A 17689-nucleotide genomic window follows, 5' to 3' on the forward strand; every position below is an offset into this window, starting at 1 on the left:
TTCTTCATAAATAAAAGACAGTCGTTGTATCATGTATCGTAAAATGAGTATAACTATCAAATTGAAAACACGAAGGGTACAAATCCCACAACAAATTCTTAAGCCAATATTTACAAGCAAAAGGTAAAGAGATTTTGTAATAGAATGAAAAAGGAGAATCCAATTCTTCAGTAAAATTAGGTCCAACGTGAACCTAGTTTTACACCGGTATCTAGTACTCTTTATAAAGTGATTTACTTTAAGATCTTTACCTTTGTTCTGTTCGTCATCGCTGAGCACCGCACTGTCCGAGCTGCAACATCTTGTGACCCGAACCTTGTGCTCCCTCTGAATGACAGAATTTGGACAGCTATCGTCGTCACTTGGTACAGCAGAATCAAGACTCCAGCAGCGTGCGACAAAGCCTCTCCTCTGGTCAGGATCCGGCTCGATGCCTTCGTCACTTTGAGGACTCTTGTTTGTGGCGCGTGCCATTGGTAGTTTGATGAGTTTAAATTCGTCAAACTTTTCGCCACCCTCTACCACGGAGCCGGTGTTGGATTGACTGACGTTCATTCTCACTTTGTAAAATTTGTCAGATCTTCTGTTTGATTCGGTTTGTTTATGAGATGTGCGACCAGAATTTATATCCAACCTTTCCATCGGTCCATGTTGTTGTTTTTTTACGCGGGATTTTTTTTCTTCGAGAATATTCGAAAGGTGTTGTATTAGATTTTGTATAGATCGAAATATCGAAAGCTCAGTCGAGAAAGGATTTTCCACCCTTCCAATTCGTCGCTGTTTCGTGGATTTCTCCGACGATGAAACTTCAGCCTCACCTTCCGGATGATGAACCGACGACGCTGATCTGATTATACCGAATTTCGCAACTGTCGGAGCGGACAATTTCGATTGATAATCGATTATACTACACTCCTTTATTATATACGAACAATTTAATACGCACATCACATTGTTGTTCAACACCTTGCTGCGTTTTTTACGCTTTTTCAAACTCTTTTGGTTATACCTTTTCCTTGACACACAGAGCAAGCACCTCGCACCACGGCTTCGCTTTGCGTGCCTTTCACGACCGTAACCACGGCGGCGGCCATTACAAGAATAAGCTTTGTGATGACGTTCTCCTCTCTCCGTTACTCCGGTGATACAATCTACGCCACTGTAATCGTCAGTCGACCGCATTGTACGGTTCGTTGAATTCTGCTCATGATCGTTAAACTCTCTGGAATCCAGGTGAAATTTTTTCTTGCTGCAGATTACGTCCCGTTCGATCAACGTCAACTTACGATTCATATAAAGTGACAGATGATCATTGGCCTCCCTATCACTTTCGGTGTAATTTTCTTCCGCAGACTTCAAATCGGACAAACTGCACCAGTCGAAATTCTCATTCTGACATACTTTACTACTGTTTCCTAGCATAGCTCCAACTCTTTTTACCGTCTCGAAAATCTTCTCGTCGTCAACATCGATCAGGTTCTTCCAAAAGATGCTTTGCCTGTAACGATAAAACATTAAATTACTCATCTGACGTGGGTGTTTCAAAACTCCCGCCCTACATAAAAAATCCGACAGTCTCTGTCGGGTCAGGCGCTCTGAATTTACTAACTAACGCACCAATGGACATAAGCAGACATAAGCATGTAGTACACATGGCCCCAGTGATTCTGAGGACTGAGACACTTGACTTCTTGGATAGGTCAGTTACGTTGGTAACAGGGAGAAGAGTCTTTCCTGGATGGCAACGGAGAATCAGGCCGCAGCCATCACCGGCCAGCCGTGAACAGGTTTTATCTTCGTATATTACGTTGCATGTTGCATGTATGTTGTTGGTTTATGTCATGTTTAGGAAGATTGAGCTTGTTTCGCGGCCGGCCGGCGGTAACACTACGGACTGAGTCTTCTCCATTGCCAACATAACCGACTCGTCTAAACAATTATCAGGCCAGAATCACTGTGGCCATGTGCAAATATGTAGCAGTTCTAAGGTCGCATAGGCCGCGGTAGCCTGTTTGAAATTAATTGAGTTAAAAATTTGTTTTGTGCTGGAACAAGATATAAACGTTAGGTTTTGCGGTACAGAAAATTTACCGAAGTATAGGAATTTTAGCTCGAGCTAAGCGGTGCCTTACTGTGGCCGTGTTCGATAATTAACTGACAGTACTGTCAGTAATCTTTCATTTCTTTTGCGCTTCCAAGTTCATGAATAGCTTTGACTCTGTCGTAGGGAATTTTCAGTACCGTCAGTCAATTTACGAACACGGCCTGTATGTGACTTTATTTCATTCGAACAACATAACCAATCATACTTATTCCAGTTTTTCCACGGTATTTTCAAAAATGATCACGGATACGTTCTTACATGAATATCGTAGTATAGAAAATCAAATTGTTCTGGAAAATAATAGAAGCGTTTTCTTACGTTAGAGCAATCAGAAGCTAGATCAGGCTAAATCAGAACTTTTTGTAGGTTTTGCTCAAAATTGTGGACTGAAACCGACTTGTTATGGGTGCGTTCTGAAACTAGCAGATGCGAATAGACGAAAAAGTCACTAGAATACGCATTCCGCTAATTTCATTCAATCATATTTTTACGGAGTGGTGGATCCGTCCGGTATGCGCATATTATGACATTCTATTTATCGCGTCCGCAGAAGTAGTATACATAAATACGAAAGAAGAAGATATATACAGTGTAATTATTAATCATAAATACTAACGAATGCTATTCCGTAATTATTTTTACGATTGTACTTGTTGTATACGTAGGTGTATACAATAAGTTTCGTGTTCCGTCTACTTGCATCCTTCTGGCTCTCATGTATTCAAATTCTAGAACGGAGTGCCATTCAGTCATCCCGGATTCCGGCGATCGGCCCTACATGGGACGGTACCACAAGACTTCTAGCTTCTTATTTGAAAACTTATGACATTCTATAACCATAGCAGCAAAAATAAATGTTGAAAAGCAAATTGGCTAGTAAGAGTGGTAGCATTGATTATAATAATAACTATGAATGGAAATTCGTTTGTTTTTCTGTATCGAGAGTGCGTTGCAAAAAAATTGTGTTACCAACAAACGTGGGTGAAAACTCAAAAGTTCTACTAACCTTTGGTTACTTCAATACCCAGCTAGATGCAGGTGGTTATGTTTTGCAATAGGTTGTTGAATAGGGGTACGTTCCGAAATTAGCTCCCAGTGCTATCAACTTTTTATCTTTTTTTCGCTGCCAAGATCGGGGGTAGCTCTACGTCTGTCCTCCCAAGTTTTTAACGCTGCCAGATTGTTTCGAAACGCACCCTAAAGTTCCTATGACCTAAACTAAAGCATCGAGATAGACAGCGCGGTCTGATCACCGAGCTGACGCCGTAACAATAGAGAGAGAGAAAGAAAGAGAGAGAGCACTCTCACTTTAATCGGTGACATTGTGGGGGAAACACATGTACTGTTGAAAATTGGAATGCCAATTAATTTATTCATCCATTTTTTCGGCATAGCCAATTCAAAATTTTCACAAATGATATACATTTATGTATTGCATGATGTTTTTAGGTGCTTTAACTGTCGAGCATTAAATTTTCGAAAATTGCGTTCATCAGTTATGAAATACCCACTAGGTCTTCTTAAAAAATCAAGCAAAACCAAGTGGAGGGGAGCGCTATCAGCTACGAGTATGAATGTAGCACGGTAACTACGTCGGCACAAACTACAGAGCTAGATTAACTTTTTTACTGATAACGAGGGTACAGACACGTCGTCCACGGAATTCAAAATAAAATAAAAAAGAAAGAAATTTTTATGCATACATACTTAGATTAGGTATGTAATATGCCACGTTGATACATGACCAAGTATAACTGAAGATTACTTGAACCGATTAATTGCATCAATAAACTTGAAAAATAAAAAATGACCAAATAATCATGTTTCGTTTGGAAGCTGTCACGAATCGAATGGCCAATAAATTCCGAATGATATCACATGTGAGTACGTACTATAGATTTATCGCTCAATAAACCTGTTGTGCCGTCGATTGACGTCACACGTGCGTCAGAGTGCCGAAAGAAGCAGAAATGCTTCGATTGAATGATCGCGGTACCCTTTTCTCGTGTATTAAACAAAACCATTTATCCAATTAACCTGAATGCTCATGGACGTTTCCAACTACCATAATTATAATATTAGTGTAACGGATTATGCACGGAAATGTGTCAAATTACTGGTATTTTTTCGGAATTTAGACTTATTCACACACGTATTTACGTTATGCACAAAAATACGGATTTGAGAAATAATTCATACCTCAGTTACGCAGACTGGTATATGGATAAGTTTATAAATTCATTATGCATTTTTTCGACAGGACTTCTAATACACCTTACAATTGGTAAGTTAAATTACAGTTATGGATTTTTTTCATTACAATTGGTACTATTTCACCAATTAGCCTTCACCTTGTGCTATTCAGCTGTTATATATGAGGGATTTCAGTGGAGTTGGTAAGTCTGTTTTTTTTATACGGATTTTTCTTCGGATGAATAACTGTGTCGTTTTTAGATATTTTTTATTCGGCGATTTCGGAGCTGCGCTTTCCTTGATATCTGTAGTTCTATACGTGGGTAAAGAACCAAACAAAAAAATTGATTCCCGAAAATGTTTTCTTTTTTGGTCAACTATTAATTAAAACTTATCTTTTTTTCCTTTCCAAAATATCGATTTCCGTGTGAAAAAATGAAATTAATTGTTCCAGTTCAATGACGTACTTTGCATTTTACTGTGGATATCGCGCAGCATATTCATTGGCATGTCCCGAATATAAGACAAATAAAAATCAACATCGTAGCATTGTTCGAGAGTAAAAAAGAACATTTTACGGGAGAATTCTCATTTAACTAAAATATATTTTAATACATGTAATATTTTTACGTTTCATCACCTATAGTGATACAAGAAAAGTATTGGTTTCCGTCTAAAATGACTTACTAATTTTAATGAATCTACGTTTTCGGACCTTAGATGATGAAAACTAAAAATTACCCATAAAGCAAAGATAGTTTATACCATATTACCACATTGACAATAAGTCGTATGTTTTTAACGGTATCTTTGATAGAAACGTTTTTTCTCGTTTCTCTCTACTCGTTCTCTCATTTTTCTCTCTTGAAAATTTTGATCTATTTTCTCTCTTGTCCTAATAACTAGATAAGAATTTTTTGCGATATTTTTTACTCCTAAGAAAAAGACACTTTCATAGCTATCTACAGTATAACGCTATTGATGGATGCGGAATAATTAGATATGGGAACTCTAATCTCACAATTAATGGTATGCGCGGAACTCGTTATACTGTTTCCCAAAATGATAATAGGACAGAAGCTACTTTTACAGTGGGGGGAATCTTTATTTCTTTCCTTCTTGGCTATAAATAGAGGTTTCTTTCATCCGACACAAAAGGCAAACACAGCTCTGTAGATATAGAAATCATAATACATTGTACTTTCATTGCCAGAAGAATTGTATGCAGAGTATAGGATCTGCGAAACCCGATAAATTAATAACAAATGGATAAATTTTTGCAATGCAATTGGCTGTGATGACGATCCTTTGTGCGACAAGTAATGATCAAATTTCTCAATATTTCCATGAGTTTCAGGTTACCCTGACCTTCGCAGGCCAATGTGATGTAGTTAATAAAATTTAAAAATACAGTATTCACTTCTACATAAACGAAAAACAAAATAACAAATTCGATAAAGCGAATCGACAAAAGAAAAAAAATCAAGAACTTCTTATATTTTTTATCATGCAGTACCGTCAAGAAAGCGATTTCAACAAAATACATGCAGGACAATTGGAGCAAAGCGAGTCTATTTGTTACAAGTAACAAATCTTATCTTTACACAATTGTTTAAATTTTATTTGGGCCAATTTATAATTTTTTTAGCAGTTACAAATATTATTTACCGAATGAAATAAATTTTATCAATTGAATCAATTTGGAGAGATTGCTCGTCGATTGTTGCAGTCATGCTATGATCGAAAACTTTTTTCCTCGTATGCTATATTATACTGAAAAACGTTTGTAAACCTGTACAACGCTTCTCTATGACGTGGGTACAGCCAATCGGATCAGATAAAATACCTATTTACGTGAAATTCTTGTTCCGATTAGCTAATTGCACTGACAACAGTTGGAAGTGTAATTAGTGTGATATTCCAATTACGATATGCTGAAACTAAACTCATTGACGTACGCCATTACAGCTGAGAAAGACAAAAACAAAATGATGGAAAAAAAAAAATACGACAAATAAAATATTCACAAGGAAGTAAAAAATATTGCCAATAATAGTGTAAAAAGTGTATGAATTAAGATTTGATTTACGTCATTCCAATAAATTTTCCATTGTTATTTTTATTCAGGAATGCTTATAAACGTATATATAATAAACAGCATCTTCATTGGAAAAGTTCCGCTCGTTTATACCCGTAAAAACATAATGTATGAGAAATTCCACTTATTATTAGAAGTTATCGGCTTGGTTCGGAAGATTGGCTCGGAAAGATTTACTCCTACTGGTCTGAACTGACCTATACATTTATAATTAGATATTTCTCATGCATAACGGCTATAAAAATATATTCTACTGATTTTCTTTCTAGAAAAAAAAATTCCTTCATTTTTCTCAACAAACGAGACAGTCGTTTGAACTTGATATATATTCATAGAATTTCTCGAAGGGCATTTGACCATATTTGACTGTCTATTGATTGGTATTTTCAGAGTACCTAGTATACTATATCAGTAGCTGGAAGAGATTTCTACTTGTGGTTAATGATTAGTTTTCAACTATTTTCATTATTTACCACAGCTGAAAAATGTGGTTCGAGGTATCAAATGCAGGTCAGTTTCGTAACTGTTACTGAAAAATTTAAAATATTACTATTCTTTTTTATTACGGTTAATCGTACTATATTTTTTTGTAACTATAATTGCGATATAATTTGCCATCCATTTTTGACACGCAACAATAAATTGATGCTAACAAGAGGGCTTTATTTAACTGAAAAAATTTAGTAATTCAAACAAAAAGATTTAATCTTCCAATAACCAGGAAATGGAGCGTTAAGAAATATAATTGGGTTTTTGGATTACAAAAAAAAATTGTTCATACATGTCTAAGACAGAGAAACCCAGAATGATTTGGTCGTATTTTCTGTTTTTCATCAAATAAAGATGATTGCGGATGTTAGGAGCAATTGAATTTCACTGACTTCGTAGCATAAAGATGAAAGTGAAACTCTATATGTTTTTGATTACCCTGAAATTCAAACTCATAATTAATCTTAATAAGACAAACGGTTTTCACCCGGTTTAAATAAATTATTTCTCATATGTGTTTGGACATTATTTAAAATAACGTTAAAAAATGTAGTTTTTAAAAAGCTCCCTGTAGTAAAATTTTTGTCGCACAAATTTCAAAAAAATTCATAATTATCTGATGATTATAGAGAACAAAAGTTACTGTGGAAATTTCGATCCGTCAAGTGATCTAATTATGCAAATAATTCGCAATTGAAAATCATTACATCAATTTTGTGAATTAAGATTAATGGTCAACTGCAAATTATTGGCATAATTATGCGGTCACTGGCCGGATCCCAATTTTCATAATAACTTTTGCTCCCTGCGTTCCTTCGATAACTATGGATTTTTGTTCGAAATTTTCACGATACAAAATGAGCCGCAAGCAGCTTTTTGAAAAATATTACATTTTTACGTAGATTTAAATAATATCTGAACACGTATGGGTCTTATTAATTAAAGCCCAGTGAAAAGACTCGTCTTATGAAACTTTATTATGAGTTTCAATTTCAAGCAAGCAGAGATTGTTTCGTTTATGTTTTTCACTAAACGTGCAGACTTAACATCGCCTTTGTAATATGAGTGAATGTACGTTGTATACTTACGTAATGCGATGAGATACAAACGGTAAACTAATTTCATAACTTACAGTGAATTGTGTAAATACATATAACATAATGTAATGGCGCAGACCTCGCAGGTAATACAATACACGTACGCTTATTACATGCATGCATGAACACAATCGGTAAAATTAAAACAAATTAAAACTAACGATTCATCGAACGAGAATGTTGGAGGTTGCGTTTAAATGTAATCAGGTCAATGCCACTCCAAGGCGAGTGAGAGCCGCTAATGTCCCAGATTTATAATATACCAGCATTTTTACCACAGCCCGTTTACTAGTTCAACAACTTGAGATTTTTAAATAATTCAATGCCAAATATTCTGCGAATTGGTAAAGTAGCTGCATATTGCGATAATGTGTTAAATAAACTGAGCCATCCGAATGACATTTGTCAAAAATCTTTATACGGATGAAATATGTTTATATCGAGTAAACGGGGAAAATGATACACCGGAAAATTTGAAACAGAAACTAAACAGTACACAAGTGAACAATTATTTCATATTCTGTGTGTAAGGAACAAACCCCGTCATAATGTTAAGTCACCAGTCCAAACTTAATTGCTTCTTTTGCATGAAAGAATTACAAATGAAGTTCTCGTATATTTCGCCACGGTATGCATACGGCAATGGATATTGTACGTAATCATTTTTACGCCGTTCTACGTATAGTCAAGTTTGTATTATGCGCAATTCTATCGATATATAAGAAATGCGCGCACAATGAAATAACAACAAAGATCCGTTGTATTGTACGGATAACCGGTAAACGGGTGATTCTCACCTATCCATGTTTGCCACGAATCCAGCAGCATGTTATCAAGGGGTAAAAGATAACAATTTTTTCACAGCACTTACAATTGTCGCTATTTGTTTGGGATCACATTTTTTGTACTATTATTCAACAAAGTTGTGACAAATGATTAGGAATTAGTAGCGTAGCTACATGTCTTCTGATTAAGAAACTGAACGCTCAAATTGTTCATATTATTTCATATTTCAAATCCATTTGTGCATCGTTATAGTTAAGGCACAACTGGATATTCAACGAGCTCCAGTTATGAACTGTAAAACCAACTACCACCTCGCCATTTCACAGTGAATCACATTTACGAAAACGACATGGGGAAGGGGATCGTACATATATATACACGTAGATTTAACTATGCAGTACACTCACGGGTGATGAGGACAGTAATGGGAGAGACGCGATGATTTAACTTATGCGCGCATGCATGGAGGATTGTTTCAATGAATAAAGAGTTTATTACAAATGAACAGAATTGATATAACGTGTGTTCGAAATTGTCGACGGAATTTTCCTGTGCGGCTTATACGGAATTTGAACTCGTAGAGTTCCCTAATTATGAATTCCGGGTTCTCCAAATCGATTAAACATGTTTTCCTTCGTAATTTTTCTCTCTAACCGCACCTTTCCGTATAATGCTGGAAAGTACGAACAAATCGGAAAACTTTGTAACGTGGCTTGTAATCGCGTCTTTTACGTAGTGTTTCGATTTAACAAGAAAAAGAAACGCTTTGAGAACACGGGGGGAGGGGATTAAAACTTGAAAGGTCAATATTGCGAATGGCCGATACATTAAAATTTCAAACATGCGGAAATAAAATAACGAAAAATAAATTGTTCGAAATCTTGATCTTCGAAAGTGTCACTGATTAGAATGACTACTTTTCTAACTTCTTCCGCCTTGGAATTTAGACTTTTTCTAAAGACATTTTTCCCCCACGATCTGGATATGTGTTTTAACATTGTTCTTTCTTGAATTACTCGTCGCGTGTGTAAGGTATTTGAACGCGTACTTTCCATTATTAAAAACAGTAAGGACTCCTGGTTTGATCTTCGAGGATTATAAGGTGCTTTGTTCATTTAATCGATATCTGGAAATTACTTCCAGGAAGCTGTGATGGGATATTTGGGTTGGTAAACTTTGCGATGAAACATTATACGCACGCATCAGCTGAAAGTACCGTATTTTATTGAAAATAAAGATTCATCAAAGTTTGTGCATATGAATTACTTTCATAGCTCTTAATATTGATAGTTAATCACCCTATTTACGATTAATTTTATTATTATACCTAACGCAATGCATAAAACGCAATGTAATTTCGTTTTTTTATCGACTTTAATCAAAGTCCGCAGGTGCGTTTGTTTTTATTACTGCCAAGCGCAGTACGCCGATAGCCTTTCTGCAAATGCAGTGAATTGTATGGTACACAATTAAAGTGCATAGATAACTTAGGCGTGCCTTACAGGATATAAAACAGTCGTTTCGCACAGCATTATTAACAATTATCATCAAAAATAACTCGGAGATTTATTTTAAGTTTTCCAGCCAGTTTGACGTAATAAACTGATAACCCATTCAACCGAGGTTCATTGGAATGTTATGTTTTTTCTCTTTCTTTCTTACTTCAGTTGTTATCAGAACATCTTATCGCCGGACTTTACGCCCAATTGATTTTATGAATACATACATATTAAATCAGAAATTAAACTGCCATAAATGTGGTTACTATTGAATAATTCAATAAAGGAAAGCGGAATAAGCGCAAGTAACTAATGCTGTAAAGAAGATATACAAACGAGTCTCCGGGTTTTTGTTACTAGTCATCGGGTTTGGAACCGCTAATATCTTTCCAAATAAATTAACGCCCATATATGGTACATGCATTGCAAAGGCGTATATGTATGCAACATGTAATACGCAATCCTCTTTGGATTGGCACATTAAATCTTTCAAGAAGTAAGGCGCGTACGGGATATTTGCGACACGTAAACATATATACAGGAAAAAATTTAATATTTTGTAACACGACTCATACGTCAAAGCGATAGCAAATCATCCGAACCGGATTACCGAGAAATGGTTCTGGACGAGGATACCCGAGTAGTTTAAAAGTTAAGCAAGCTTTTTCCTTGATCTATAAGACATTTTTAGGCTCGTTAAAATTCAAGGCATATTACATACTACGAATATAAAATATCCATCTTGCCAGGAACGTTACTCCCAACCTGATCAAAAATTTTACAAAACTTCGTAGCATGCAATTTCGGTAAATGTGCTGTTGACGTCATTTTTATCGCTTGCAAAGAACTGGAAATCCTCTGACGTGCTTGCGTTTGATTGAATAGGTCTAACCCACGAGTCAACTTGGATACCAGTGTCCAGCTGGGAGAGTGTAGTTTCGATACGTGGTTGAGTTACTATCAACGCGCCTTTTTTTATATTACTTCTAAGGAAGTTCCAAATTTTTATTTGTGCTGCTTCTGACAGATAAAACTCAAAGACGTTATTTAGGATGACCACATCACTGGTCCTTACCACATCTTCGGTATCCTCAATTCTATTATGCATTATTTCTACCCGTTTGTCCATCTCATACTTACGAATAATGTCTGACTGTAGTTTACAAAATTCCTCATTCATTTCGACACCAATTATTTTACGCGCATCTGTGTACACGTACGCCTTAAAACAGAAAAAATCAGCATAATTTATATTCGGGATCATTTCTTTCCATAACCTTACATTCACTTTGTATTATAAAGCCAAAAATATCAAGCCGTAATAAATAAGCGGTATTATGGAAGCGTGAACAAATAATATATGTTGTTGAACATGATGCTACATGTAATTCAATCTGCTGTCTTCACTATTTCTAAACAATGCAACGGCAGGAATCATTTTCAATACTCACTCCATACAAAACAGCACCCAATCTAGATCCCACGTCTAATACGGTTTTACCTTCAAGTGCAGGTAGCATATTGTTAAATATGTGATAGAGACCATCCTTAGACATCGAATGTGATATATAAACTGTGAAAAAATGATTTTGGCTTTATTGGTGTACAAGAAATACTAGTTATGACATGATTCTTCTTAATCTTATGCATTTATGCTTTAGCACACTCTTATGATAGTAATTTAAAGTAATCAGATGTACTAGTCTTGAACATACAGATCAAAGTTGAAGACAATATTCAACATGATATCCCGTTTTTAACTGAATTCACGATTAAAAATAATTTTTGCTTAAAGTTATGTCTATTTAATATACCATGATTTTATGATTTTATTAGGAAATTAATAAAAAATAATCTCATTCTTACTGAATGGTTTCACGTTTTTAGAACCACAGCTTTGGCAAAAGTATCTATTCAATTTTCCAGCTTCGACCAATTCATCCACATCGTCATCAGTGTACAGAAATTCATCGACATGCAATGTTATCTTTGGATCGCAGTCAGAATTCTGTCAAATTAATCACAAGATAATCAACATTTAATATCAGTACCAATTCAATAACGCAGGAATAAGATCCAATTTATGCATATTAGTTTCAGTCTAGTTCAACATAATGCAAACCTCTCCAGACTTTGGGGATATTATGTTCTCTGAAGGAAGCGTAGCGTCAAATGGTATTCTTTCTTTGATGTCCTGGGCAATACTATTTAATATAGCAACAGGATCATCCAATATATATTCTTTTGAATCGAAATCTTCTGTACTTAATTTAAATTTCTCTAATCCTGTGAAAAAAATTGATTGCAAAAATTCAACGATGGAATAATTACATGAAAAATTATTATTCACTTGTATTAAATGAATTACTTATTTTCATATTCCACAAATATATACGAGTAAGCGGATAACTAATAAGTGAAATGAAAGCTAACCTATCGTATTGAAACCTCTGGCTAAATCCGGTAGAATCCAATGTTTCTTGATGAATGTTAAGAAGGAATTATACTCTGCGGGGTCGATTTTTGCCATCAGACAAGAAAATTCAGTTTCCGCTTCTTCGAGCGTAAGGTGAAGTTTAAAGTTAGACATTTTGAAGATATCTTCAGTTGTTACAGACATCCACACATGCTCCTCGACGATTATAACCTAACCCAACTGGAACCGGATAGAGCTTTCAGTGGCTTTCAGTGACAGACACGGAGTAATCCATGGTGACTTGTAACGAAGACATGTTGATAGTTCACCAGTCGCCACTAGGTTCGTTACGATTAACCATAGACATCTAAGAATAGACCGCGTGAGCGGGCTGAGAAGGCGATAGCGCGGTAGAAAGAGAAAGCTGCGTATAGGCCCCCCCCTCTATCCTTGTTTGATCGCGCATGCGCGGGACACGCGAGTTTTGGCTTTCTTATCTGTACTAGCCTTAATCAGAAGGTGGACGGGTAACTGAATAATAGGTACACTGGATGTATCACAGACAAAAAGGTTACTCTTTCTTTATTTGAGATCAGAGGAAAGTATTGCGCAGTTCCTCTTCCACAGCTCTGGCTGGACGTAACTGGTTTTTTCTGGTCTTAGGCGCGCGCCCTTAGGGCCAGTTCTCGCACGATCATTCGTCGCCGAGACGGAACGTCAGCGTCTGCTTGCGCTGCCGCTTACGAGCTGGGGCGCTGCTCTCGGTTCTGGCGACGGGCGGAGCTGGTTGTTGTCGAGAGGTCGCCACAGAGTCGTGTATGCCAGTACAAGGTTGCAAATTTTTTAATGGAAAAGTAATGCATTAACCATTACTTTTTCAATTCATAATGGAAATAATTTCCATTAAACATTAAATTTAATGTTTCAATGAAAACACTACTGGAATAAAAAAAGTAATGCATTATTTGCAACCCTGTGCCAGTATACTACAATACGAGACGTGAGAATATAAAAACTTTTATTTATTCATTTTCTATTTCATCCTTACCAAAAGAATGCTGAGCGCGCATGCACGTGATTAGACAAGGATAGAAGGATGGGCCCATATGCAGCTTTTCCTTTCTATCCCGTTATCGCATTCAGTGTTCCCAACCGTAACATAATTATAGTACATGTCACATAATTTGACTACTTGTACTATGTAACATTGGACCCGTACTATAACTCGTAAATGTACTATAATTTCACATTCACTGCCATCACATGTAAATTGTTCCTCGTTCCGTTCGGTTTTTCTTCCTCGTCGATGTTTTGCTAGAATCTTTTCTTCCCCCCCCCCGATTCCCCATAATCGCTGTTCGACCATGAGTCCGTTTCACCAAAGAAAAAAAGACATTATTTAAATAAAATAATTGAATTTGAGTGTTCATAGGTATTTTTTGTTTCTTTTCACGAATCAATTTTACGTTATTCAGGTTTTCTGAAAAATACTAGAATTTTCTTATGCGTACGATAATGCTACAGCCCTGGCCACATAATTCTGATCGACGGGGTTGGGAACGCTGATCGCATTCACCAACGGGCTACCTCCGAGCTCGCGCGGTCTATTTTACTCTTCATAACAAACAACTATCGCGTGGTAACATAGGCCGTTGTCATAGGGAAATTAGAGTTGAGAAAATCCTGTTCAAGAAATATCCGTAAGTGGTCAGAGAATTCATACTTCGCCTGACGTCGCATGTTACGGCAATGCTCTAATCATTTAATCGCGTTGCGCGTATCTTACGTGGTGTTTTCACCCGGCCGTTGAGACCATAGATATACCTATAAAATAGAGCGTAAGCAAGAGCGTAAACGTCCCGTGAACGTAGTCGAATCGGTTCTCTGAAGGACAGAAGATAATACTTCTCCCCCTTGTCGCTCTACCCATCTAGTGGGGACCACGAGAAGAGAAGAACAGCTAGGCAGGCGCGTGTATCTAATCCCGCTCCATGGGAAAAGCGACAGAGAAGGTAGGAATAATTATGATCTTCCGTCCTTCACAGAACTGATTTAAATCTCTCGCAGCGCAGTGCGGCATCAGTCGTTTCCGAGCAATCAGAACGAAATCACGTGCCTTCAGTATTGGTTCGACATTCAGACGGCGTTGTTGTCACGTTGTTCGATCAGTGTATTTTCACCATACTCATCTGTGAATAATAAGCGAGAAGCAGCGTGTAGCCTGAAGAAAAACCGAGTTACTGAAATAAAAACATGCTACGAAAGCTGAAGGTGAATTTCGTGTCCTAAGTCTTCATTGTTTTATGCAACTTCAGATTTCAGTGATATCTATTTTTGTCTCTGTGCGTCGAGTGTCAATATTATTATTTTTGTGACTGATTTTCGGCAAATGCGCAGGTGCATTGTTGGCAAGTTTATTCAGTCGTTTCAAACAGACAGCAACAGCACAAACAGTGAGTGTAGAATCGAATGTTATTGCGGTGCGGATTTTTGGATTACAAGAGATTAGTGAAGATTTAAATTATGTAAAAAGTGCGTCGCTTCACCAACAAACCTGAGATGCAACAAGAACTACTACGTGTAAAAGTCTGGAGCAGCCCAGAGTAGAGGTAACAATACTTATTCTAATTGATCGATAATTCAAGGTGGTACATATGATGCCGAACTTTTGTTCTTGCATAACATGCAATGGATATGAAATTAAACGGTAATAATTCACTTGCAAACTGAAAAGCCAGTTTTTGAATTAATTCAATTGGTCTGTTTTGTTTTTTACAGATTTAAGCAGAGACTTTCCAGTAACTTTTACATTTCTCGGCAACGTTGGTGAGTTTGCACGTGTTAGGTTACGGGTATTTCCCTGGGATTCCTCTGTCACGTGACGTGGCGGTAACAATTGTTACACTAATCTTCGATTTCCCTACTGTACAGATAGGCTCATTCACGATCGCAACGTGCTTGACTATCAGTCTAATAATAATTTTTTTTTTGCAATTTAATTTACCATAACTTACTTGAAGTTATAAATGTTGCACGCTGCTAAAAGTGTGTAAATAATTATTTTTATTTTTGTTTTTGCCTATTAATGTGGGAGGTCAAAAACATATGTCAATACGGGGATATAAGTAATATAAATAAGGGGACGGTGAAGAATTTGAGCCTATTGTAAAATATAAAAGAAAAAATATGAAATCAATGGACAGGCTTATAAAAAAAAAATTACGAGAACGATAATAAATACGACTTTGACTATCAATTGAATAAATTAAATATAAATAGAATATAAATGAAATATAAATAACATATAAATAAAACGTGAATGAAAAATAAATAAAATATAAATGAAATGTAGATGAAATATAACTAAAATATAAATAACATATAAAAACTCTCTAAATACTTCCATTGTTCTAACGATTAAAATTACACATTCATTCCAAACACTTACAAATAAATTAAGATAAAATACGCCGGAATCCACACTGGGCTATAAAATTGTCTATAGCGATGAGGTAAAAAGTTGGTCATCCGTAAATATATTAAAAATCACTTATCCCTTCATTTAAATACTCGGCAGCAGCTCCGTCATGTAATCGTCCATGTGATTTTGCGAATCCTTCTATAAAATTTTGGAATCCACGATCTTCTTAACTTTTCTTCGTGGCGATTCCGTAATGACGTTCAAATTCGTATGATAGATTTTTGCTTCTTCTTTATTCTTTGCCTTATTAGATTTTTCTAATGTTTACAAATTCAGTTCGGAATTGTACATTTTGTTACTTAGCTTAAAATTACTAATTAATTAATTACAAATCACTTAGTCTAAAATATTATTGTTAGAAATGCGTAATTCTCTTAGCCTACATAATTGTTCAACATAAAGATAAATTTTGTTAAGTTGTATTGGATTGTCCGTTTCACATATTTCCACGACATTAAGATTATTGATTATTACATTTAGATTTTTCACAAACTTGCCTCTTATGTCCCGGTGCAAAGGGCATTCTATTAGAAAATGACAAAAGAGTATCGTGTGCTCCGTCCTGACATGTTGGACAGGGCTCGAATGGGTTAAACTTATTTGCTTTTTTATTTAAATATAGACTATGTTGAATATTTATTGCGAGGATAGGAAACAGGCATAGAAAAATTAAAGTGACACCAATTTCAATCGAACAAAGATTAACGAATATTTTATTTCTTTTTTTTTCGCTCGTACAACGTTCTAGAAACGACTAACTCTCGTGAACATAGCATCAACCGAAAATTCTCGTGACTCTCACGCATGCGCGCGCTTCGAGCTCTTATTGGCTCACTTCTTAGACGCCCCGAGAATGTCGACGAGCGATCTGCCACGCAGGGCGAACCCACATTAAACTTGTCCAACAGACTAAAACCATAATTATTTGCCGTTCTAAGTTGTGCCATGACTTTTTTAATCTTTAGCGGGGCCTTACTATGAAGGTATTGATTACTTAGTTTGTTATATAGATCTGGGGTTTCTAGGTAGGCAATTCTGTTAACTTGAGCTTTTATTTTGCCTGTTAAGGTTTGTTTGTACTTTCTTAATAGAATTTTACCTACTCTCTCCCACTCATTACCATCAACCGAGTCAAGAACGCACATATACATTTCATCTAATGATTTTATAAACTTGCCTACCTCGGTAAACCAATTATATTCAGAAGATTCGTACCCGTTTTCATATAGCTCTATCTATTTTTGGAGACATATCAATGGATATCTGTTTTCTTTCATCTTTAGCACTTTTACTATCCAGCCCCAAGTAAGCTTCCAAATATTGTACGCTAAATCAATTCTGTTTGTCTCATACTTTACCAGATTATTCGGAGTTGTACGTTTTATGCATAATATCTTCTTATAGAATTCTGTGGTAAGGCTATCAATTTCGTTTGTATATCTGAGAGCCCACACAGGGGCTGCATATAGTGTTATCGAGGAAATCATGCTATCAAATAGTGTGTTAATACTTTCAAAGTCATACAT

General features: G+C 36.1%; 2 protein-coding genes and 1 long non-coding RNA gene across 5 annotated transcripts in view; 1 reads left to right on the forward strand and 2 right to left on the reverse strand.

Moving 5' to 3' along the window:
• LOC124307325 (uncharacterized) overlaps positions 1 to 9069 on the reverse strand; it is a 54949-nt gene extending 45880 nt beyond the window's left edge. For 2 of the 3 annotated variants that reach the window (XR_006908780.1, XM_046768865.1), the window contains exons 1-2: positions 1618 to 1658; positions 252 to 1498 (exon numbers count right to left, since the gene is read on the reverse strand). Coding sequence is in view for 2 of the 3 variants with exons in the window: in XM_046768865.1 (XP_046624821.1) it covers positions 252 to 1498; positions 1618 to 1643 (1273 nt within the window). In the remaining variant the exon portion in view is untranslated. Of the gene's footprint in view, positions 1 to 251; positions 1499 to 1617; positions 1659 to 8778 lie in introns of those variants that run through there. The other variant, XM_046768866.1, reaches the window with a different exon arrangement.
• Positions 9070 to 9969: 900 nt separating this feature from the next.
• Positions 9970 to 13078, reverse strand: LOC124307363 (uncharacterized). The gene is made up of 5 exons (XM_046768974.1): positions 12700 to 13078; positions 12389 to 12552; positions 12133 to 12274; positions 11718 to 11839; positions 9970 to 11488 (listed from the first exon to the last, which is right to left on the reverse strand). Exons 1-5 carry the CDS (start codon positions 12884 to 12886, stop codon positions 11045 to 11047), a joined length of 1059 nt encoding a protein of 352 aa, XP_046624930.1. The 5' UTR covers positions 12887 to 13078; the 3' UTR covers positions 9970 to 11044.
• Positions 13079 to 14634: 1556 nt separating this feature from the next.
• Positions 14635 to 15510, forward strand: LOC124307419 (uncharacterized). The gene is made up of 3 exons (XR_006908809.1): positions 14635 to 14694; positions 14750 to 15291; positions 15461 to 15510. It is a non-coding gene; the product is annotated as an uncharacterized LOC124307419 (long non-coding RNA).
• The last annotated feature ends 2179 nt before the right edge of the window (positions 15511 to 17689 follow it).

The sequence above is a fragment of the Neodiprion virginianus genome, chromosome 6 (assembly GCF_021901495.1).
Source record: "Neodiprion virginianus isolate iyNeoVirg1 chromosome 6, iyNeoVirg1.1, whole genome shotgun sequence".
In the NCBI taxonomy this organism is placed as follows: domain Eukaryota; kingdom Metazoa; phylum Arthropoda; class Insecta; order Hymenoptera; family Diprionidae; genus Neodiprion; species Neodiprion virginianus.